General features: G+C 39.2%; 1 protein-coding gene across 3 annotated transcripts; it reads left to right on the top strand.

Annotated features, from left to right (window-relative positions):
- Nucleotides 1–642: 642 nt before the first annotated feature.
- Nucleotides 643–24,626, top strand: SIRT1 (sirtuin 1; the record flags this gene model as incomplete). Of its 3 annotated transcripts, none has more annotated exons than XM_079703646.1 (9): nt 643–1,078; nt 2,358–2,474; nt 3,542–3,783; nt 5,073–5,225; nt 16,837–16,984; nt 17,678–17,757; nt 18,588–18,774; nt 20,709–21,272; nt 24,298–24,626. In XM_079703646.1, 9 exons carry the CDS (start codon nt 643–645, stop codon nt 24,624–24,626), a joined length of 2,256 nt encoding a protein of 751 aa, XP_079559772.1. The 3 variants fall into 3 exon arrangements, with proteins under 3 accessions (XP_079559772.1, XP_079559773.1, XP_079559774.1); XM_079703647.1 differs by having other exon boundaries at nt 643–1,015; XM_079703648.1 differs by lacking the exons at nt 643–1,078; nt 2,358–2,474; nt 3,542–3,783; nt 5,073–5,225 and adding an exon at nt 16,297–16,329.
- Between the last annotated feature and the right edge of the window lie 1,363 nt (nt 24,627–25,989).

A 25,989-nucleotide genomic window follows, 5' to 3' on the forward strand; every position in this document is an offset into this window, starting at 1 on the left:
CTACAAGGGATGGAGAGAGGGAGAAAAAGCAACCGGCTCAGGAGAGAAGCAAAGAGAAAAAAAGGAGGCAAAGAGGAGTTGTCAGAATGGGGTGAGGAGGTTGAAGAGTTAACTGTGTCCTTTTGCGTCTACTGATAACCGTTAACAAATAGACCGACTACCTAGCGTATTTCAGGAAGCTGAGCCTTGGCCAGCTCCATTCCTGATCGCCTTTCAGGAACTAAGTTTTAACCCTTAGCGTAAATCCAGAAAAGACAAAGTAAGGCGAGCAAGGTGTGCACTTCAGGCAAAAGCGGAAACTCGCAGTACGAACCAAAACTTGACCCAACCAGGCAGCAGTGATTTGACGACAGTTTGAAAGACAAGTTTGGCTGAAAGACTCGCCTGCCGCCGAGGGGTAGGGCCGCAGCAGCCCCGGCCGCGTTTCCTCCCGGCCCACACCGCCTCCTCCTGCCACGTGACCCGCCGTGTTGTGGTCCGGCCCGCGTGGGTGGCGGGAGCGGCGGGAGGGCGGGGGCGAAAAGGGGCGGGTCACGTGACGGGGTTTAAATCTCCCGCAGCCGGAGCCGCGGGGGCGCCAGTGCCGCGAGTCGAGCGGGAGGAGAGGAGGCGAGGGAGGAGGGCCAGAGAGGCAGCTGAAAGATGGCGGACGAGGCGGCGCTCGTCTTTCAGCCCGGCGGCTCCCCCTCGGCAGTGACGGCTGAGAGGGAGGCCCCGTCACCGCCTGCCGGGGAGCCGCTCCGCAAGAGGCCGCGGAGAGACGCCCCCGGCGTCGGGCGGAGCCCGGGCGAGCCCGGCGGGGCGGCCCCCGAGCGTGAGCTGCCGGCGGCGGCCGGCGGTTGCCCGGCGGCGGCGCTGCGGCGGGAGGCCCAGGCGGCGGCGGCCGGAGAAGGAGACAATGGGCCGGGCTTACAGGGCCTATCCCGGGAGGCGCCGCCGGCCGACGACTTCTACGACGACGACGAGGACGAGGGCGAGGAGGAGGAAGAGGCGGCGGCGGCTATTGGGTACCGAGGTGCGCAGGGCGCGGGCGGGCCGGGACTGCGCATCCCCCCCTCCTCCCGGGGCTCCTCCTGGGGTGGGGGAGTGTCGGGCGGGCTGGGGGCTCGGGGCTGGCTCTGCGGTGTTCTCCTCCCCACTAGGGCCCTCCTTAGCTGCGCGCCTCCGGGGCTGCGGGCCCGGCTGCCGGAGCGGCCCGAGGACTCCCTCCCTCGCTCTCTCCCCTCCCTCCTCCCTCGGCCCGCGGCCCGCGGCCCGCCCCAGTGGCCTCGCGCTTTGCGCAGCCGCGGGGCGGGCTAGCCTCGCAGCTGGTTTTAAAAAAAGTTTCTCTCCCCTCCTACTCTTTTAACGTATTGCTTTTGTTAAATGTCTTTTGCTTCTCCGCTCACCCCCCCACCCCCCGCACACTTAAACCTGAAACTTTCTGACTGTCCCTTGCACCAACCTTTTGCAGTTGCCTTTGCAAACTGACACCTGTGCAATTTGTGTGTGTGTGTGTTTTTTGGAGGGCCTTTATTTTTAAACTTGTTTTAAATTTTAAAGAGTGTAGTTGCTTCTAAAGACGTTACCCTTCTGTGGTGCAACTAATAGTGGGCATAGGAGAGTAATAGTAGTTTTAGAGTACTTTGAGTAGTAGTTTTCCTCTAATCATGTTCTTATAATGGTTTTTAGATTAAATATCTTCTTGTGTGTGTATATGTAACCCTGAAACACGAATTGACATTTTTCTGGCATAGTAAAGCAGATGTGATAGTTGTATATGTCCTGTCAGCCTTAAGTGTTTCAGAGTTTCTATCCGGATAGATGTGCGTCTTTATTAATATTTGTATCAATAAATCCAATCAGTGGACCATTTGATCATATCAAAAGGCAACAACGTGTGCATTAGGGATTGGATTAGAAAACCCCTGTTTTCAAGAAACATAGTTTAATAAGGGAAACGAATAATGCAAAGGTATTTTTGTACGTTTAGTGTTATATAAGAGAAGTGCAAGTTGCCATGGTAATATTTGCACGACTTTTTTGGGTAAATTTTTAGTTGATAAGTTTTATGAACTATTTGTGATCAATAAATTCAGTCTAACTAGGTTACTACTTTTTGTGTTTTGATTAAGTAGACGTAATTTCTTTCTAGATTTTGATGAACTGAAACTTAGATTCCGAGCAGAATCCCTAAAGATGAGGATATACTGTTCCTGTGAATGGTGCAGATTGATCCAGTAGGCATTCTTTACATAGGCAGTATGAATGTTAAGTGCTTTATTCATTGAAAATTGTTGCGTCATAATTATAGATTTTCATAATTTTAGATGCAGATTGTTTCAGAAACCTTGAGTTACTTTTGGATTCTTTTGCAGATAACCTTCTGTTTGGTGATGAAATCATCACCAACGGTTTCCATTCGTGTGAAAGTGATGAGGATGATAGAGCCTCACATGCGAGTTCTAGTGACTGGACTCCAAGACCACGGATAGGTATGGTTTCACAGTTTAAGAGCTATCTTTTTCAGTATTCTCTTTTTACGTCAGCAAAAAATATATTTCTCTGTCCCCTTGTAGCCTGGTGATGAGGTTCTTAGGTGTTTGATGAGATTTAATATCATCTTGGTTTTAGGGAAAGTCTAGTGCTTTGTTCTGTTTTTGCTTTAAAATAATCTCTGTATGTAACTTTTTTATTGCTGGTTTCCTGTACTAGAATATAAGTCCCACAGGGGCAAGGATTTCTGACTGATTTGTAGACTGTTTTGTCAGTGCCTAGAAAAGTGCCTGGCACATAGTTTGTTCTCAGTAAATATTTATTAAGTATTTTGATGAAATGAGAAGTATTTTGAAGTAGAGCACAGTATCAGATTTTTATACCAAGGCAGTAACATGACCATCTCAAAATGTTCTTTCTCTTAATGTGCTGGTTTTTTTCAAAAATGCCTTGACTGCTTAAACATAGTAATGATTAGTTCATTTTTAGTGTTTATATTTACTGTATTTTTGGTTTTCTCAAGCTAGGAACTGATCTAAGAAATTTCAGGGTAAAGAATTAAAGCTCAGAACATCAGCATTGTATGTATCATTTTGGGAGACTGGTTAAGATTAACTTGAAGATTATTACTGGAAAATTTTAAAAGATAGTAAAGTATAGATTTCCTTTTCTTTTTTCTTTATGTCTTTAATGATAAATAGTGTGGGCTTTCGGGACTCGTAAGATCTTTCCTGTGTTGATTTGTAGAACCCTTTTGTACATACTTCTGTCATGTTTATGTTGTATTTTTCTAGATTTTAACCATAGAAATTTAATTCTAGTAGTTAATTACTTTGACTCTTGTTATTTTACAGCTCTAGGGGCAGGCTCAACTCCTGATCTCCCTAATCTCTTTGGGATATAGCATTAGATCTGAAGATGCTGTGAATGAAACACCTTTATAGTGCTTTTTTTTTTACTCTGCAAAACAGTGTTAAGCATTGCTAATTTCTTACTTCAAAAAATAAATTAGATTTTCAGTTACTTGGAAGTGGATCTGATCTAGTTCTTTTCCCTCTTGATATAGGTCCATATACTTTTGTTCAGCAACATCTCATGATTGGCACGGATCCTCGAACGATTCTTAAAGATTTACTACCAGAAACAATTCCTCCACCTGAATTGGATGATATGACACTGTGGCAGATTGTTATTAATATCCTTTCAGAACCACCAAAAAGGAAAAAAAGAAAAGATATTAATACAATTGAAGATGCTGTGAAATTACTGCAAGAGTGCAAAAAAATAATAGTTCTAACTGGAGCTGGGGTATGTAAGATGTATAAAACACTAGTATGGGGGGTGATGTATGTTTTTTCTTAAGCCTTGTCCAATTCAGAAACATTTTTCTGGTGTAGAAGAATTTATCCATATATGATGATGGGCATTTGTGTTTGGAAACTGCTAAAAAGTGAGTGCAGGAGCAATTACTAAATTGGTTCAGTTTTTTTAAAACCTCTCAATAACCTTAAAAAAGATTCACGTCTGTTTACTGGCACAGTAGGTAAGTGGAATTAAGGCAAGATTTTTACCTACATTATACCACAACTTCTAAGGAGATGCAGGGAATTTTGCTTGCATTAAAGTGTGTCAGGGTCTGATAGAGAAATTGGTTATTTGTTTGACCTATATGGGGAAACGGGGAGCCTAATATGTGTTGGCAGGTAATGCAGTGTTGGAAAGGTAACAGATTCCTACCTCTCCTCCATTTTAAATTATGTGATTGTGGTGGGTTGAGATTTTTCATTTGTTCCGCTTTAGGTCTCAAATAACTAGTTACTTAGGCTATTTCATATTGTGTGTTGAATACAGAATATGTTACATTGTAGCGACCAGGACAGCTGTTGGAGAAAAATCAGTCCGCTTTCTAACCTTTTGGTTAAGGGAGGGTGTTATTTAATCGTAAATGATTATGAAGAATAGTTACACTTGGCTCCCCGATGTGATTTAGGCAAGTTTGTTTTGCTCTGAGGCTAAAGTGGAGTAAATGCTGACAAAATTGTGAAACAAAAGGATAACCTCTGAAGTCCCTATTTGTAATGTCAAGGTTTATTTGTAGAAAACGCATAGTATTTAAATCTATTCTTAAAAATTGAAATATTGTACAACATAGTGTTTTAAGGAAAATAGAGAAACTTAGCGTTCTTGAAGTAGTAGCACTCTAACCCAAAAGAGGGATTTCTTTGGAAATACTTGACTGTAATAGAAATTCTTGCCTACTTTCTAGTTAAAATAATTTGGAATGGTTTACTTCGTTCTCAATCAAGTTGGAATTGTTTTAATTTGTTGGTTAAATGCTTATAAAGGTTTAAAGTTAGCCTGACTTAAAATTCTTTACCCCATTATGAATGGAGTATGTGATGGATTTAATTATACTGGTTTTCTGAGTGTTTTATTTCTATTAGAAATGAAAGTAGGGCATTATCTCCATTCCCCAAAAGAAGTTTCAAACTAAAAATATTTTTCAACTCTTCCCTAATTGTGTGATAAGAGGACTAATAATTATTAAGGTAGCAGTAGAAGATTTAATTGTACAAATTATGCCATGCGTATTTCAGGTTTCTGTTTCTTGTGGAATACCTGACTTCAGGTCAAGAGATGGTATTTATGCTCGCCTTGCAGTAGACTTCCCAGACCTTCCAGATCCTCAAGCAATGTTTGACATTGAATATTTCAGAAAAGATCCAAGACCATTCTTCAAGTTTGCAAAGGTACTACAAACTCTTCTAGTTGTTTCTTTGTCTTTCTCTCATGAAAAATTATTTTGAATGGCAGTCTAGTAAATTGACTATTAGTACTGTGGTGGAGTAAAATCACTGAAATAAAGTCATTTTAGTCAGAATTCCCTTCTTCCCAGAAGGGACTGTCATTTGCTTTTCTTCATTTTAGGATTGAGCTTATTTTCAAAGAAGAGGCTATTGCGTATTTTTCAAATTTGCACTTCAGTAATGGCCTTTACATTGTCCAGGCTTTTTTAGAGGTTAGTAGATCATATAAAAGTAACATCACTGTTTTGATTTTGAATATTTTTTATGGATCATAAAGATTATAACATCTGCCTTTGGTATGTTTTTTTTTTTGCGGTACACGGGCCTCTCACTGTCGTGGCCTCTCCCGTTGCGGAGCACAGGCTCCGGACGCGCAGGCTCAGCGGCCATGGCCCATGGGCCCAGCCGCTCCGCGGCATGTGGGATCTTCCCGGACCGGGGCACGAACCTGTGTCCCATGCATTGGCAGGCGGACTCTCAACCACTGCACCACCAGGGAAGCCCTGGTATGTTTTATAGTAGCTAGGTTTTAACACATGAGGATGTGCCTGAGAAATTTGTGATTAGAGGTGAAGTCTTAGATTGCATTTGAGTCAAGGTTGATATGTTATGCTCTAGCGTCTTTAGTGCTGCTCTGTTCAGTTCAGAAGCCATTTGCCACGTGGGGCTGTTGAGTGCATAAGTGTTCTGAGATGTTATGTAAGTGTGGAAGACATACCAGATTTTGGAAACCTAGTATAGAAAACACGCAAAATATAAATTTTATTATGTATTATATATATATAAATAATGACTGTGTAAATAATAATACTTTGTTATTGGGTTATAAATGAGGAAGATTTCACATTGTTAATGTGGTTACTAGAAAATTTGAATTGTATATATGATTCATATTATGTTTTTATTTGGCAGCTCTGCTCTGGAGTTTAAAGTTTGATGTTACAGTCTTCCCTTGGTATCTGAGGGGGATTAGTTCCAGGATCCCTCAGATACCAAAATCTGAGGATGCTCAAGTCCCTTATATAAAATGGCATAGTATTTGCATATAATCTATGCACATCCTCCCTGTATACTTTTTTTTTTAATTTTATTTTTGGCTGCATCTGGTCTTAGTTGCTGGATCTTCGTTGAGGTGTGAGGGGCTTCTCTAATTGAGGAGCGCGGGCTCAGTTGCCTGCGGCATGTGGAATCTTAGTTCCCTGACCAGGGATTGAATGTCCCCTGCATTGGAAGGTGGATTCTTAATCACTGGACCACCAGGGAAGTCCCCTCCCTGTATACTTTAAATCACCTCTAGATTATTTATAATATCTATTATAGGCATACCTTGTTTTATTTTGCTTCACTTTATTGCCCTTCACATATTCTGTGGGCTTTTTTTGTTTTTACAAATTCGAGGGATTGTGATCAAGCGAGTCTTTAGGCGCCATTTTTCCAACAGCATTTGCTCACTTTGTGTCTCTATGTCACATTTTGGTCATTCACAGTATTTCAGACTTTTTCATTATTTGTTACTGTGATCTGGGATCAGTGATCTTTGTTACTGCTGAGGACCTAGATGATGGTTAGCATTTTTTAGCAATAAAGTATTTTTAATTAAGATAGTACTTTTTTGAGACATAATGCTATTGCATACTTAATAGATTACCATATAGTATAAAAATAACTTTATATGTACAGGGAAACCAAAAAATTCATTTGACTGACTTTACTGGGATAATTCACTTTATTGCTGTGGTCTGGAACCAAACTCATGATGTCTCTGAGGTATGCTTATATGATGATAATAGTCGCTGGTGCAGCAAATACAAGTTTTGGTTTTTGGAACTTTCTGGAATTCTTTTTCTCTGAATATTTTCAGTCTACAGTTGGTTGAATCCAAGGATGTGGAACCTGCAAATATGGAGGGATAACTACGCATTATACCATACCCAAGAAGTTCTATCTTAAAAAAAAAATAGATTTATCTATTTATTTGAGTGTGCTGGGTCTTTAGTTGCGGTGCGCGGGATCTTGTAGCTGCGGCATGCAGGATCTAGTTTCCTGACCAGGGATCGAACCCAGGTCCCCTGCATTGGGAGCATGGAGTCTTTAGCCTTTGGACCACCCAGGAAGTCCCAAGAAATTTTACTTTAGAAGTCTTTTTTCTATAGTTTAGCTTTATGGAAAGAAATTGTAAAATTGTTGTTGCTAAACTTTAGTATATTTGAAAGGGTCTTTTGTATTAGTGATTATTTTTTAATGAGCAGAGAAGTGAAGTGGACCTGAATTTCCATTAAAGGATAACCTCAGCTACTTTCAAATCATGTGGTCTATTTACATACCTATAAGAAAAGCTCTGCCAATTCAGAATGCATGGTATTAGCTTAGATTGATGGACTATCTAAAGAAATAATTTTGTTTTATGCAAGTGTGCTTATAAATGGGAATTAGAGTAAAATGGGGAAATTACATTAGATTTTCTTGGATGTGATTTACTTGCTAGAACTGAAAACTAAATTTGAAAATTTTGCAGGCTACTAAGAAATTTGAATCTTTCCAGTAATCAACTTGAAACTTATAAAAATTTTTGAACTTCATGTATCAGCGGTGATGATGGTCATCTATATCTAGCCTTTAGAACAGACAGCTGGTTCACACTAAATTGAACAAATAATGTAGAGTGTCTCTTTTCCTTTGTTACAAGAATATGAATTCATGAAGATTCACTGTTTTTAACATACTGGTGCTAGGGGGTTCTACTGCATGACTTTGAAGACCAATGAAATATCACTTAGTTACTGGTTTCTTGAATTGGACCTAGGACACTGGCTCTAGTTATCAGAAATTAACACTTTTTTTTTTCTGGCCGTGCTGCATGGCATGTGGGATCTTAGTTCCCAGACCAGGGATTGAACCTGTGCCTCCTGCAGTCTGCAGTGGGAGTGTGGAGTCCTAATCACTGGACTGCCGGGGAATTCCCCAGAAATTAGCACTTTAAGAAAGGCATCAAGTAACTAGAATTTACTTTGATCTTGTATCTGATTATAAGAGCTTGATTCACTAGTGCATTTATGTAATGCTCACAAGGTTTTTGCTGTAAATTCTCTGTTCTGAGAGGAAACAAAAAACATGCTCAAACTAACTTCAGCTTTTTCCCCATCACTTCAGTATATACTAAATTGCCTGACACTTGCGGAAAATGTGGTAACTGAGAATACAAATAGCAAGGTGAGGAAGATTGTAACCTTAGTTGTCTAATGTATATAGTGGGTATTCAGTTTTAGCTTAAACTGGTTTTGACATGTGAGAATCTATAGAAGCAATTAAGAATTATTCTTACAAAGACAAATTATAAAAATACACATAATAGAAATCTAGACAGTGCTTAAGAGAAAATGAAATATCTGAATTGGAGTAAAAATGGCACAGTGTTAATGTGTTACAGTGTACAGATTTCATAGTACCTAGGAGAAGAAAAAGTTGGAGGGGCAGCATGTTTCACTTCTCTATGAAAGTTTAAGTTATGGTAGGAGCTAAATAAATAATCTTTATAACTGCCACTCATATAGGAGTGTTGTACTTCAATTCTTACATTAGGAACTGCCAAAAGGAAAGTACCTAGTTGGTGAAATAGCACTTAAAATAAATAGTAATAGGTAAGAGAGACTGAGTTAATTTGGGTCTAAAAATGAATAGGAAAAAGCTGAAGGACAAATAAGTAAGGACAAAGAATAAAGAATAGTATTTAAAAATGAAGGATGGGGAGGGTATGTAAATACTATATTTTACTGGATTCCAAAAAGAATACATGAGTAAAATAGTCATAACCTAAAGTTTTCTTGCAGTGTCTGTACTAAGGAGAAAGTTAATTAAAAGATGGTTACTTTGCTAGTTATGAGAGAAAATGAATTTTTTTAAATTGAAGTATAGTTGATTTACAATGTTGTGTTAGTTTCAGGTGTACAGCACAGTGATTCAGTTATACATACATATGTATCTATTCCTTTTTAAATTCTTTCCCTTATAGGTTATTATAAACTATTGAGTATAATTCCCTGTGCTATACAGTAGGTCTCATTGGTTATCTATTTTATATACAGTCGTGTGTATCTGTTAATCCCAAGCTCCTGATTTATCCCCCCCTCCCCTTTCCCCTTTGGTAACCATAGGTTTGTTTCTATGTCTGTGGGTCTATTTCTGTTTTGTAAATACGTTCATTTGTATCTCTCTTTTTTTTAATATAAGTGATATATTTGTCATTGTCTGGCTTACTTCACTTAGTATGATAATCTCTAGGTCCATCTATGTTGCCACAAATGGCATTATTTCATTCTTTTTTATGGCTGAGTAATATTCCACTGTACATATTTACCACATCTTTATCCAGTCATCTGTTGATGGACATTTAGCTTGCTTCCATGTTTTGGCTATTGTAAGTAGTGCTGCAATGAACATTCGGGTTGTATGTATCTTTTTGAAGTATAGTTTTCTCAGGGTATATACCCAGTAGTGGGATTGCTGAGCCATATGGTAGTTCTATTTTTAGTTTTTTAAGGAACCTCCATACTGTTCTCCATAGTGGCTGTATCAATTTACATTCCCACCAACAGTGTAGGAGGGTTCCTTTTGAGAGAAAATAAATTTAATAGCCATGAAAACAGGAAATATTGTGAATTTAGGCATTTTGGAAGGAAAGTTTCTACAGATGTATCAAGCCATTGATTGTATATAACTGAGAAGAAACAGATTTCATCTAGACTGGAAACTCAAAAGTAATGGAGAGGTGTGTGAAAGAGGTAGCTGGTTCATTAGAGCAGTTTCTCAACCTGTTGACTCTTTGGGATGGATAATTCTTTGCTGTGAGTAGCGGTTCTGTGCACTGTAGGATATTTAGCAGCAACCAATGGCCTCCTCCCTTTAAATGCCGTTAGTCCCCCACCCCCGTCTTGACAATCAAAAATGTGTCCAGATGTTGCCAAATGTCTCCTGCAGAATTGCTCCCTGTTTGAGCACCAGCATGTTAAGTGTGCCTAGCTTTAGTACCACTTTGAATTCTTCTGCACAAGAACAATTAAGGCCAACATTAAAGCTATATATTCTTGTTCTGAACTGTTGTCCTCTTGCATAATAAGGGTTTAAATTGATAATGAGGTTGTGGTCATGGTCCTGAGGAGTCTAAATTCACTGGTGCTGATAAAAATGAGTGGTTTAAGAGTCAGTGAAGGTGAAACTGAGGTTGTATAAAATAACTTTTTCTTGTTTTTTTTAAAGGACTGTGTTCAGAGAGTGTAGTTGCTCGCCCATATTGAATACAGTGAATGTTCTTTCCCTTAAAGTGATAAAATTCAAGAAAAAGTAGAGGGAGAAATATGAACTTCCAAAACGTATATTTATTCAGTAAATTGTCACTTTATTGATAATGTGCAGATATACCAGATTATGTAGTTATAAAGCTAAGACATCTCAAAACCAGCTCATTACTTAAAAATCAAAAAAAGCACACACCCCCACCCCCAAAAAAGGCCACAGTCCCATTCACGTGAAGACAGTATGTTAATACTGACTTGTGTAGGTGGATTACATATAAGTATAGAGTATTATATTTGGGTGATATTATAAAAATGGGCTCTTTTACCTACTGCTTTGGATTTGTAGTATTTCTGTTTAATAAACTTCCAGATGCTTGATAATGGTCATAGTGTTCATCAAGTGGTCCTACTGTAACTAATCCTGCAAGTGCTCCTTTTGGATATTTCCTGCTTTCTGTTATTAAAAAGGTATTGCTCTGATTGTCCTTTTTGGTATGTTTATAATGTTCTTAGGATAAATTTCTGAAAGCAAAACTGCTAAGGGTCCTCATTTGTTTTACCTTATTGCTGCCTGGAAAGGTTGAATAATATATACTCCCATCAGAAGTGTAGAAGTGTACGAGAAAACTGATTTAGCATGCCCATGCCCTCTCCCCCACAAAAAAAAGCCTCCCGTGATACGTTAAGTATTAAAGTATTTTTTAGAATGTGTGTGTGTGTGTGTTGGTGTGTATGTTGTGTATATGGTTTTAAAAAGAAATCCAAACAGTACACAACAAATGATAGTTGGCCTCTCCCTTCAGTCTTCCCTACCTCTAATCTCTTTCTCAAAGGTTATCATGGTAAAATGTTTCATTGGGTTTCCTTCTAGGCAAAAAAAAAAATGAGTAAACCTGTTTGTGTGTGTGTAGCGGGGAGAGGTATTGTACGTTTCTAATAATACTTTAAAAATGATTACCAACAGAATCACGTACCCTTTTCTCTACACTGCTTTTTTCCCATTTAATATCCTTGGAAATAGTTTCATGGCGGCACTTAGATATACCTCATTTTAAAGAAAAGGCTGCATAGTACTGTTTTGATAGTTGTACCCCAATATATATAATCAGTCTCCTTTTAGTGGATATCTAGAGTTGTTTTTAGGGCAGTTAAAACTATCCGTGTAATAAATAAAAAATTAGCATCTTCTCATTAGTGCTCTGTTTTTGTTTACTAATGTAGATGACTGCTTCTTACTACTTGCCATGTGTATATCTTTGAGTTGCCTGTCTGTTCTTAGCTATTTTTTTTTCCATTGAGATGCTTATCTTTATCATACTGATTTGTGAGAATATGCCTTTTTTTGGCCGCAACCTACAGCTTGTGGATCTTAGTTCCCTGACCAGGGATTGATCCCAGGGCATGACAGTGAAAGCACCAAGTCCTTAACCACAGGACTGCCAGGGAATTCTGGAGAACATGTGTGGGGGTTTTTTGTTTTTTTTTTTAAATATATATTTATTTATTTGGTTGCGCCTGGTCTTAGTTGCGGCAGGCGGGCTCCTTAGTTGTGGCTCTCCAGCTCCTTAGTTGTGGCATGTGAACTCTTAGCTGCAGCATGCATGTGGGATCTAGTTCCCTGACCAGGGATCAAACTAGGGCCCCCTGCATTGGGAGCACGGAGTCTTAACCACCGGCCACCAGGGAAGTCCCCAAGAACATGTATTCTTGAAAAGTGTTTTTTTTTGTTTTTTGGGGTTTTTTTGCGGTACGCGGGCCTCTCACTGTTGTGGCCTCTCCCTTTGCGGAGCACAGGCTCCGGACGCGCAGACTCAGCGGCCATGGCTCACGGGCCTAGCCACTCTGCGGCATGTGAGATCCTCCCAGACTGGGGCACGAACCCGTGTCCCCTGCATCGGCAGGCGGACGCTCAACCATTGCGCCACCAGGGAAGCCCTTGAAGAGTGTTTTTACATTAGAGGGTGATTGGAATTCCAGTCTCCACTAATCCCGTGAAGGATGTGCAATGTGAAATATACTTACTAGATTAGTTTTTGTGGACTGATTTGCAATACCTAATAGAAATGGTATTTAGCCTAAAAGAAAAATAGGAAACATGAGGTTGAGGGATCAGAAATTGCATAGTGATTAAGAGCTGCACTTTGGCATCAAAACTGGGTTTGAATGATAGTTCTGCTACTTGCTAGCTCTTGTGACTTTTGGCGTTACTTCTGTGCTTTGGTTTTTTCATCTGCAAGATGGGGGATTTATGTCCACAGGAGGGTCAGTAGACCTTTTTCTGTAAAGGGCCAGGTAGTAAATGTAACCTGCTTTGTGGACCACATGGGAACTCTGTCATACTGTGTTCTTTTCCTTTACAGTCCTTGAAAATGTAAAAACCCAGTCCTCAGCCCAGTCTACAGCATTATTATAAAGTGCTCCTGTTATGCCTGTTACTTACATTAAGTAGTAACGAATGCTTGACTAATTGAAATTCTCTTGTGTTAGATTAGTACAGGGGCTGGCAAATTACAGCCTTAGTCCAAATGTGGCCCACTGCCTTTTTTTGTACAGCTGTGAACTAAAATTTTTTAATGGATGGGGAAAAAAATCAAAAGAATAACACTTCACATAATATGAACATTATATGAAATTCTAATATCAGTGATAGTAAATAAAGTTTCACTGGAACACAGCTATGCTTATTCATTGGCCTGTTGCCTGTGGCTGCAGATGTACTACAATAGAAGACTTGAGTGGTTGCCACATAGACTGTAAGGACAGAGACTGAATGGCCCGCAAAGCCTTAAATATTTGCTATCTGGTGTCCCAGTGTGGAAAAAGTTTGAAGCTTGAGTTCCTTGGGGAAGCCAGATGTTTAACAGGAAAAAAGTAGTTAAATTTGTCAGGTGACTTAACTTATTTTGCAAGTATTGATTAGGTAAGAGTTTGAGTAGTCTATGGTTTTGTGGAATGAATCAAACAAGTCAGGTGACTTAACTTTAATTTGCAAGTATTGATTAGGTAAGATTTTGAGTAGTCTATGGTTTTGTGGAATGAATGAAACAAGACCAGGGATTATGAGGATTTTCCTTACCAGGATCAATTAGTTTCACTTATTTTTTTTTGACAGCATGGAGAATGTAAATTCTAGTTTCTTAATAGCTCTACTTACTACCTAGCAAATAGTGGCATCTCAAACTTTGATGAGTCCTTTTAGTTTTGAGGGGCTGCAGTTAACACCCCTGCTTTTGACTGGAATCTCATTCATATTGCTAGAAATTTTGAGAAGCAAGCAAGCAAGCAGAGAGCATCTCTGGAGAAAAACCATTATTTCTACATGACAGCTTACTGTGGCAGATAGTTCTAAGCTTTAGTTTTGGTCACATTGGTTGCCTATGGCCAATTACTGGACTGTTCATGTGTTTCTGGACACTGCTGTGAAAGCAGCCTGTCATTTTAATAGTATTTGAGCCTTTGGTCCCAGCTGTGCTTCTACTCTATTCTAAATGGATCCCTGTGGCAATAATAATGGTCCAGCCCACATGATTGGTTCCTTAATGGGACTTAAGGAGGTTCAGATTTGGGATGGCCTGTCTTTCTTAGAACTAGCGTGTCACAGTTTCAACGTGAAGAATTAATCCATATTTTATCTGAAAGTTGTATCTCCAGTCAATTAGTTTTTTAAAACTTTCCTTGTTAAGTAAGAGCCTGATTTAGGAGTAATTTCTATTAAAAAACAGTCCTTTCAGAGTAATTTTTCCCCATTATTTCAGATTATATCCCTTAGTTTGAACACAATATTAAATCTAATGATTCAGACATGGTCCACTGCATATTTGAAAGAAAACAGACAAAGTTTCAAATCATCATAAAATGTAGGCTTATAAGATGAAACAAACCCTTCATAAATCATTCCCAGGCTTCCCTGGTGGCGCAGTGGTTGAGAGTCCGCCTGCCGATGCAGGGGACACGGTTCGTGCCCCGGTCCGGGAAGATCCCACGTGCTTCAGAGCGGCTGGGCCCGTGAGCCATGGCCGCTGAGCCTGCGCATCTGGAGCCTGTGCTCCGCAACGGAAGAGGACGCAACAGTGAGAGGCCCGCGTACCGCAAAAAAAAAAAAAAATTATTCCCAACTACAGGAATTGATTTGTAAATTTAAGGACTAAATTACCCTGAACTGATATGATATGAAGGGAAACTAGAGTGTAGAGCTGAATCTAGTGTCCCACAGGTTTTTGTTCTTCTTACCCTCTTTTTTTTTTTTGCGGTACACGGGCCTCTCACTGTTGCGGCCTCTCCCGTTGCGGAGCACAAGCTCCGGACGCGCAGGCTCAGCGGCCATGGCTCATGGGCCTAGCCGCTCCGCGGCACGTGGGATCTTCCCAGACCGGGGCACGAACCCGCGTCCCCTGCATCGGCCGGCGGACTCTCAACCACTGCGCCACCAGGGAAGCCCACCCTCCCCTTTTAAAAAGGGTGGGGATGAGGCACACAAAAGTTCATTCCAGGAGGATGGAGTCCTGGTACTCGTGCTGCCCAGCCTTATTCTGGAGGTAGTCAGCCATTTGTTCTTGTGCTGCTTTTGGCATGCTATTAGCACTTTCCTTACTACTTTAGATCCCATTTTATCTGTTGCCTAGAATATTATAATATTTGTTAAAATACTCCTTTAACAGCTGTTTCCAGAGGGGAGGTTTGCAAGGTGCTGGCGTTTAATCCTCTAAATGTAAATGTATTAGAAAAAAGCAACCTGGGGAGAAAACATTGGTTAATAGAGAGCACAACCTAATGGTCCAAAACATAATGTGGCTTTCAGTTTTCTATAAACATTAGCTTTAATAAACTCTTCACTTGTTACTTCTTTCTATATGCATTGTCTTTCTTAAATTGCAAAGTTCATGAACTTTATGATAAAAATTTGAATGAGAGGCAGAATTCTTGGGTTTTATATAACATTTTCAGCAGCGTAATGGACATGGATGTGATAGTCTTTATAATGAGATTTGCATTATTATTTTTACTTAAAAGGTATCCCAGTAGTTTTTTCTAAACTTGAAATATTAAGTAGGTTAGAAGTAGTCATCTAGAATCTTAACTGTCAAACCTTTTGTATAATGTCAGAAGTGAAGTCCCCTACCCCCATCCCCATTTTATAGATTGTTTGTATCCTTCCTGACTTGATGTTTAAATGAATGTATCTGTATACTTCGTATATACTTCCCACTTTTGCTTAATAACAAAACAACAACAAAAACAAAGCTATACACAGTGGTGACTAGCTTGATTTTTTTTCACATATGTCATGGACCATCTTCCAGGTCAGTGTATCGAGACCTCCCTCATTCATTTTAATGGCTGCATACTCCACTATTACGGATGTACCATATTTCTACAACCAGTCCTCTGTTGATGGACATACGGTTGCATCTTGTTTTTTGCTAGCATTGTAATAGGTTAGAGGCTGTAATGAATGGTAAGGAAGTAGGCAGAACTACTACTTCAAAGAAAAAAGAGAAGAAACTTCCTTTGCCATAGTCACTTACTAAATGAAGTTTAATGAAAACACTGTCAAAAGTTGAGAGGACCAAAATTGATACTTTTTCTCTGATCTTTTTGCCATGTGTATATCTGAATTCTTTGTTTTTAAAGAAGAAACAGCATTGAAGCATTATTTGGGGGGAAAAACACACACACAAAATCCAGCAACTCAGCATTCATGAGCAACTCTATACTATACCAGTATGTGCCTGTGCAGTGGAAGGAAAACAATTTTGGTAAGGAATTAAAACTTCAGCTTTAAACTTCCAACAGGTTGATATTTATAATAAATGATGAATCAAAAAAATTTTTAATATTATGTTGACAGTGCCTTTTTTAGTTTTTTTTTAAAAAGTCACCATATCTTTGATATCTTTAATTTCAACTTAAACTTTTTCCCTTTTTCCTTACAAAACAAAAATCATTTGCAGCCAACAAAAATTAGATATATATTAAGGTATGTATTTCTTCTGACTTTTATTAAAATATCAATTAGCATTTATAAGAGATGTTTGTGGGTCGACTTTATCCTTTCCAAGAGGCCATGTTCACTAACTGCTGAGTTTTACACATACGACAGCAACAATCCTTTTGTAAGTGTGTGTGGCATCCATCTAGATGCTTTGAGATGCTCATGTATTGTTTTTTAATTATCATTGGTAGTTTTGGTTTTTTGTTATTGTTAAACCTGTGACATTTGTTAACACTTACATAATCTTTTTTCTGCTTTTTGCGTTATCTAGGAAATATATCCTGGACAATTCCAACCATCTCTATGTCACAAATTCATAGCCTTGTCAGATAATGAAGGAAAACTACTTCGCAACTATACTCAAAACATAGATACACTGGAACAGGTTGCAGGAATCCAAAGGATAATTCAGTGTCATGGTTAGTAAACTTCTGGATTGCTTTTTCTGTTACATATTAGTTAGTTTTGTAGGAAAAGTTAGGATTAGAAAAAAGGCTGCCATCCAGGAATGGAGATTAAGCCTTATTGTTTAATCATGTTGTCTGATCAATTGTAGATAAATGAAGGAAAGTAGATTGCAAAAATATGAAACCAGAAATATTGGCCTTGACACTTAATTGTACAAAATGTCAGATATTAATGTGCTTTTGGATTTCAAAAGATGCAGCAATTATGTAACATTAAATTCTTTTATTAACCTTTTTTGAATACAAAAGTAATATTAGCTATGGATGAAAAAAACAGCATCTTTAGGAAACCAGAGGGAACTGCTGAGTAGTTCAGATGTACAGGCTTCAGAAATCTGAAGACTAAATCTAAAACAAGTATGAATAGACCATTTTCTTATGTATCTAAACTTTTTGAAACACAGCTGTTAAACTAAGGTAATACAGTTGTAACCTTCCAAGTCTGCAGTTTTACTCCTGGAGGAGTTGGTATATTTTATTAAAAGAGTAGCTTTAGGAAGCATCATTATATCAGCATCTCTCTCATGGAGTCTCTTAAAAATTTTAAAGTCGCTAGCTTTTCTGTTTTCAAGCTTACATTATAACCGTTATTTAAGAAATGGAAAAATTTCTTTAATAAAGCATATATTTGTTGGTTGTTTTTAGGTTCCTTTGCAACAGCATCTTGCCTGATTTGTAAATATAAAGTTGACTGTGAAGCTGTACGAGGAGATATTTTTAATCAGGTAATTTATCACCCATATCTTAGGAATTGTGCATGTCTCTGATCTGTTTCTTTTATCTCAGTCCTGTTTTCCTGGAAGTATTTATGTGGTACAGAAACATCCAGGAAAACAAATGTTAGTTACCATTGGGAATTCCAGAGAAATACACAAAAACCTTTCAAAACCTTAAGTTAAAAACATTGCTCCGTAATCTCTTGATTGATGAAGTTGACTACCTAATATATAAGCCTAAAATAAAAACCCAGATCATTAAGTGTGGTGTTATTTAACATTAGTTTTTCTCCTTACTCTCCCTTTTTAAAAGTGCCTGTCAGATTCATTTTGTAAAAAATATTTCATGTACGCTCATTGACCAAAAAATACAGGAAAATATGCCAGAGAATAAAAACCATCCAGAAATAAATTCTGTATGCTTAGCTGCATATATAGTTGATCATATAATTATGAGAAGATAGCATATTAAAATGGAATCATATTTTACAAACTTGTATTTTTTTAAAGTTAAGTCTCATCTGTGTACATATATACACATGCTGCTTTTTCCTTTTAATATATAATGGACTCTTGAATATCAAATGTAGGTCTGTACAGATATCATAATAGCAGCATACACAGATAATAGCAAAATTGTATTTCATTGTATGTTAATAAACTAACGGGTCATTGATAGTTGATGTTTAGGTTTTATCCAGTTTTCCCTGCTATTTATCCACAGCTTTTCTGTTTTCTTTGATAATTTTGAAATGAATTCTTGGGAAGTGTGGAAATGTTGACTCTAACTCGGGCTTGCCCTTCTCTTTCCCACCTCAACTAAAATCTGGAACATGCAGGTGGTTCCTCGATGTCCTAGGTGCCCAGCTGATGAACCACTTGCTATCATGAAACCAGAGATTGTCTTTTTTGGTGAAAATTTACCAGAACAGTTTCATAGAGCCATGAAGTATGACAAAGATGAAGTTGATCTTCTCATTGTTATTGGGTCTTCCCTGAAAGTAAGACCAGTAGCACTAATTCCGAGTAAGTGGGTGATGATTTTTTTTAGAGAACCATTTCTGTATATTTTGCCATGGGTTGTGGGTCTGTAGAGTAGACCCCAATGATCTTCTGTTTTTTGTTCAAGAGTGGTGAAGAGCCAAACTTTTTTTTTTTTTTTTTTTGGGGCTGCGTTGGGTCTTTGTTGCTGCACGCGGGCTTTCTCTAGTTGCGGTGAGCGGGGGCTACTCTTCATTGCTGTGTGCGGGCTTCTCATTGCAGTGGCTTCTCTTGTTGCGGAGCACTGGTTCTAGGCGCGCAGGCTTTAGTAGTTGTGGCTCGCGGGCTCTAGAGCACAGGCTCAGTAGTTGTGGCACACGGGCTTGGTTGCTCCGCGGCATGTGGGATCTTCCCAGACCAGGGCTCGAACCCATGTCCCCTGCGCTGGCAGGCGGATTCTTAACCACCGTGACACCAGGGAAGCCCCCAAACTTTTATTTTTTTAGGTGACATATTCTTGCTCAGGAAGATTGGTTAATCTGACATTTCAGTGGGGGAAGAGGGCTTTCAAAACAGAAGTAATAACAAAGGGAAACAGTTCAACTTAAACTTTTCAGTGGAATGTACTTTAATGTGGCAGGAGTTAGCATGAGCTAATTCTACATATATTGAGGAAACATATTAAAAATAATCTGTATTTTTAGTTTTGGGTAGTTAATCTTTCAAATGTAATTGATTTTTGGTCCAGTAAGGTCAGATGTATAGCTTGATACATGTGTAACGTACTCATGTAAGATAGAATTTGGGGGCTCACAATGATTGGTTTGTTTTTGTAAGAATAACAGTCATGCCTTGTCAATCATTGTATGTGGATCAGCTCTACCCACAAGGGTATTCATGTGTGTAAAAATGCTCAAAAACAATTTAAGTCCCTATTATTCTCAGGAATATTTCTTTAATCCATGCTCGCATACTACCTTTTTTCTCCCTCTAGTGAGCAAGCAAGGGGGAGGAAGATAGAGGGACTAATTCAGTAGCATCATTTGTGCCATTAAAGTGAGGGAAAGAGGAGAGTATATCAAACCCTTAACTGGAGAATTAAAATTGGACTCCCATACCAGCAAACAGATAGCTAGAGCAAACTGCTGGAAGAAACAAGAGAGTTAAACTCTCCAATTCAGCTTTTTTTTCCTAGCCCACATGTAGTGGCTTTAGCAGTTTAACTCGGCCTTCCCCAAGTAGCTGTGAAATTCTGTTAAAGCAGATTATAGGACAATTTGTAACTAAAAAAAAAAAGAAAATTTAATGTATAAGCTTATTTGCGTGTTATTTTTTTCTATTTAAATGTGAGGCAGAGAACTTCCAAGTTTCCTGTGGGGTAGTAAAATGTGTTGGTGATAGGCAAAGGTACTTTTTAAAAAATGTAAGACACTGGTACATAGTAGTGGATAACAGACTGGTATGAATTTTCACATATCAGAAGCCCTTTTAGTAGAATAACTATTACCTATACTGCGCCAAGAACTCTTCTCTGCATAACTCAATGGTCACTGCAAGCTTGTGGAGAAGTACTGTTATTACCCCATTATACAGACAAGGAAATTGAATACAGCATAAAAAGTGAGGCGATTACCCAGAGGTAACCAGGTGACAGGAGTAGAACCTGAAATTTTGCTGCCCATCTCTGTTTCCTTGATAGTTTGATGGTATGTCATAGCTTGGTTGAATACTAGAGTTGGGTGTCTTCTTTGGTATTGGGAGCATGTTCGATTTTTTTTTTTTGGCCATGTCTCATGTCTTACGGGATCTTGGTTCCCTGACCAGGGATAGAACCCTGGCCGTGGCAATGAAAGCGCAGAGTCCTAACCAGTGGACTGCCAGGGAATTCTGTTACATTTTTACATAGTGCATTTCTTTTGGTTTTATTAGTGTACCTCCCTTCCTTTCTCTAATTCTTACTTTTTTCACCCTATTCTTAGGTTCCATACCCCATGAAGTGCCTCAGATATTAATTAATAGGGAACCTTTGCCTCACCTGCATTTTGATGTAGAGCTTCTTGGAGACTGTGATGTCATTATTAATGAATTGTGTCACAGGTTAGGTGGTGAATACGCCAAACTTTGCTGCAACCCTGTAAAGCTTTCAGAAATTACTGAAAAACCTCCACGAACACAAAAAGAATTGGCTCATTTGTCAGAGTTGCCACCCACACCCCTCAATATTTCAGAAGGCTCGAGTTCACCAGAAGGAACCTCACCAGCAGATTCTTCAGTGATTGTCACTCTTTTAGACCAAGAAACAAAGAGTAATGGTGATGATCCAGATGTGTCTGAGTCAAAAAACTGTGTGGAAGAAAAATCACAGGAAGTACAGACTTCTGCTAGGAGCATTGAAAGTGTTAATGAACAGTTGGAGAGTCCGGATTTGAAGAATGTTGCCTCCAATACTGGGGAGAAAAATGAAAGAACTTCAGTTGCTGAAACAGTGAGAAAATGCTGGCCAGCTAGACTCGCAAAGGAGCAGATTAGTAAACGGCTTGATGGTAAGAAAGGCTGTTGAAACATTTTGAAGGTTATAATTATTCTAACGAAATATTTGTAAGAAGTGAGTTTTGGCAGGCTAGTTAGGGTAATTTTATGCGGCTAAATGTAATAGTTGATTGTGTTTAGAGAAACTATAAAGTTGAGATTTTAAGCCAGGAAAAGATAAACGGTATCTTCCGTAATATGGGGGAAAAGTGGTGTGAAAGCATGCTTTGTGCCTTGTGTTTCTCTGGGGAATGAGAAGGGAAGCATTTAAGTGGGGAATACTGAGCGAGTGCCCTGCCATCTTCTGGTGAGAGCTTTAGCTGGTAGAAGTGATTGAGATGTGGGTACTTCCTGGGGGTCAGTGACTTCACATTTTCTGATTTTAGTATCGTGAGGCAGGAACTATTACTACTCTGGTACAGGTGGGAAACCGAGGACCATAGAGGTTAAGTACCCCAGGCAAGATAACGACTAGGGTGTGCAAGAACCAGGTGGATTCTGGGTTCTCTTAACCATTAGGTCGTATTGTTTCAGATCTAGAAAACAGCTGGTTCTTTGCCACTGAGTATCAGAAATACCATCTACCCTGTTGTGACACATGGGAAGTCTTTTTATCAATTAGTTTTCTTTAAAAATAACTAATTAATTTTGGCTGCTTTGGGTCTTTGTTGCTGAGCGCGGGCTTTCTCTAGTTGCGGTGAGCCGGGGGCTACTCTTTGTTGCGGTGTGTGGGCTTCTCATTGCGGTGGCTCCTCTTGTTGCGGAGCACGGGCTCTAGGCGCACGGGCTTCAGTTGCTCTGCAGCATGTGGGATCTTCACGGACCAGGGCTCGAACCCGTGTCCCCTGCATTGGCAGGCGGATTCTTAACCTCTGTGACACCAGGGAAGTCCCTATCCATAAGTATTAACATAAGTGAAATCACTTTCTACTTTTTGAAACCACTTATGACCAAGTATTAATCAAACAGAAACTTGTGCTCTTAGATGCAACAACTTTGTACAGCTTAAAACATTAAGTCCCATTCCACTTACTATACATGGTGAAAACTGACAAGAAATTTGAGACAGATGTATTGTGTTGTAATCATTTGCTCTAAATAAATTTTAGTTCAGTTGAGTAAGCCTTTGGGCATTTTGCATACAGCAAGTTCTGGAGACACCGATCAAGCTACTGATATTTGTGTATATAATTACAAAAATAGGTGAATGAGAAAAAAATTTTTTAAAGGTTTATGCTACTTGGAGGGCACTAGGTTATTGAAGGCTTTCTGTAACACCTAAGTTCTGACTTTGGTCTTGAACTGTAATTAGGGGAAGTCTTCCGTGGGGAAAACTAGAAAGAGCACAGAAGAATACTTACGCTTTCAAATGTGGGAAGAGTCAGAAGTAGAGAAATTACTGTTGATTTAGTCAGGGTAAGATAAGTCTCTATCATATACAAAGTCTGCCTAGGCACTGGCAGCATTCTCTGGCTGTCTTTTTGACAGATGGGTCAAACATACAAAACTCTGCCCCAGGAAATTGGTATTATACCTTGGTTTTATTCTACCAATTTAGACCTTTGAAGGTACAGGCTTTGGAATTAGACTGAGTTGTCAGATCTGCTTCTCTCTCATAGCATTGTGAGTATTTGAAAAGATAACGGATGTAAAGAGTGTAAAACTTAACATTTTTAGCGGTTAAAACCAAACAACAGCTGGACTTTACTCATTTTAGTTTGCCACTGTTTGTTGTGAGGTCGAGGCTGAAAGGGAGGAAGTTGGAGCATTTAGGAAGTAAAATGTAAATGTCTTGAGGGTTGCCAAGAGGGCAGAAACAGACAGGTATATAGGGTACTTCCACTGAGAAATAGATGATTCAGTTCTTCAGGGGAGGCCAGAGCAGAAAGAATTTTTTTTTATTTTTTTTAAATTTATTTATTATTTTGGCTGCTCCGCACAGCATGCAGGATCTTAGTTCCCCCAGCAGGGATAGAACCCAGGTCCCCTGCATTGAGAGTGCAGAGTCTTAATTTAACCACTGGACTGCCAGGGAAGTCTCTGAAGTGTTCTTTTTATAAACATGGCCTAAGCTATAGAAAGGAAAGGGCAGGAGAGCCATGTGCTGGGACCCTTTAACAGACTGTGAGGGGATGTGATTCAAAGGACATGGCCCTAATAAGAAGCACCAGGTGGGGTTTTCTTTCTCCAGTCTCTGAAACACAATGAAGTAAGTGGTTTCCATGCTGCAACACATAATAGGTGAGAACTGGGTCATGATGGGGTATAAAAAAGCTTGAAAGTCATTTTGAAGAGAAACTCGGGTATGTTTGGTAGATGGTATGTCACTCCAGGTAACTATGCAGTTAGGCTTTTGTGAATCAGTCTGGGATATGGTGCAATAAATATAACACCGTGTGATAACAGACTTAAGTCAGAAGGTACTTGGTGCTTGTGAATATAAGGGTATAAAACATTTCATCATTAATGTTTAAGGTTCCTACCCATTCACTTACATCAAAATGTAAACAAAAGCAGGGAATGCTTCTTACCATCGGAGGTCTCAAATCTTATATTGCAAATGCTAATTTGGGAGGGCATTGGGAAAGAAAGCTTAAAAGGCCAGCGCTAGATCAGTGCTGCTCACACTTTAACATGATAGGACTCTTGTAAAAATAGATTGATTCAGAGGGTGGGTGGTGGGCTGGATACTTTATTTCATCTCATCACATCTGTTCAAAGGGAGTTTCATTGAACGTGGCTGTCTACATTTTTTTCATACTTGCCTCATAAGGTTGTGAAAATTATTTCATACCCAGATGAGGAAATTGAGGCACAGAGATAACTCTCCCAATTTACAAAGTTGATGAGTGGCAGAACTAAGATTTTCATGCAGGACCGAGTGAGTCTGTAGCTTGTGTTTGAGAAACTACAGTAATAGCCTCTAGTAATGATACTCAGGTAAAAGGCTAGAAGCTACACTTTATTCCAGACAGCCCACTCAGACCAAGTCTTAGAAAACTTGAAATAACTCACTTGTCTCTTATTACTGTATTTCAGGTAATCAATATCTGTTTTTACCACCAAACCGTTATATTTTCCATGGTGCCGAGGTATATTCAGACTCTGAAGATGATGTCTTATCCTCTAGTTCTTGTGGCAGTAACAGTGATAGTGGAACATGCCAGAGTCCAAGTTTAGAAGAACCTATGGAGGATGAAAGTGAGATTGAAGAATTTTACAATGGTTTGGAAGATGATGCTGATGTTAATGAGAGAGCCGGAGGAACTGGATTTGGAGCTGATGGAGGTGATCAAGAGGCAGTTAATGAAGCTACATCTATGAAACAGGAAGCAACATGCATTAACTATCCATCAAACAAATCATAATGTAGTATTTGTCCAGGTACAGGAATTGTTCCACCAGCATTAGGATCTTGAGCATGTCACATTGAATGTTTACTTGTGAACTCAGTAGAGCAAGGACACCAGAAAGGTATAATATTTATAGACTGGTAAAACAGTTTTTTTTCCCCATGGGTAATTTTTAACTTACTTATTTCTGTGCTTATACACTCAAACACTAACTCTTTTTTTAAAACAGAAAGGTACCTAAGTATCTTTAATCAGCTGTTGGACAAGACTTTCTTTTAAAGGTTCATTTGTACGATACATCCATATGTGTATATATAATTTTGTTTTTGCCTAACGAGGTTCAACATTTTAAATTTTTCAAAAAGCCATTGGAATGTTAATGTAAAGGGAACAGCTAATCTAGACCAAAGAATGGTATTTTCACACTTTTCTTTGTAACACTGAATGGTTTGAAATCCTCATTCTCTGTTCCACTAAACTTTTGATTCTTTATTAGCACAATTACCTATTTTCAAACACTGGCATTTTCCAAAACTTGTGGCAGCTAACTTTTAAAATATCTCATGACATGCAATGTGAGTAGAAGGAAGTCAACAATATGTGGGAGAGCACTCAGTTGTCGTTGCTTTTTAAAGTGAGACTTGGTGCTAACAGTTTCAGGAATATTGTATTTGTTCAAATGAAGATGGCTTTTGTACTTCCTGTGGACATGTAGTAATGTCTATATTGGCTCATAAAACTAACCTAAAAAACAAATAAATGCTTTGGAAATGTTTCAGTTGCTTTAGAAACAATAGTGCCTGCCTGGGTCCCCTTAGTTTTGAGAATATTTGCCATTGTTGTTTAAATATACCTATCATCAATCATCCTTTCCATAAGTATTAAACTGCCAAGATGTGAATTTGCAAAGCCTTGACGAATCAATAATAATGGTACTTCAACTGGCGGGGAGAGTGTAGTATTTTGGACTGTTGCCTCTCCCCCCGTCCCCCATTAATGAGAGCAGCAGACCCCCCGATTACAGTTTCAAAGCCAGTAAGTACATGTTTCCTGTTGGGAGGATTTGGTGTAATAAGCACCAAACTACTAGCCTAGTATTATGGAGATGAGCGTCGTGTAACTTGTAATAGCAGAATAGTTAATTAAGCTAGTTCTTATAACGTATTTAAAAGCTTAGCCTGCCTTAAAACTAGAGATCAACTTTTTCAGCTGCAGAAGCTTCTAGCCTTTCAAAAAAGTTCATACTGGGCTTCCCTGGTGGCGCAGTGGTTGAGAGTCGGCCTGCTGATGCAGGGGACACGGGTTCGTGCCCCGGTCCGGGAAGATCCCACATGTTGCAGAGCGGCTAGGCCCGTGAGCCATGGCTGCTGAGCCTGCG

The sequence above is a fragment of the Hyperoodon ampullatus genome (genome assembly GCF_949752795.1).
Source record: "Hyperoodon ampullatus genome assembly, chromosome: 1".
In the NCBI taxonomy this organism is placed as follows: Eukaryota; Metazoa; Chordata; class Mammalia; order Artiodactyla; family Ziphiidae; genus Hyperoodon; species Hyperoodon ampullatus.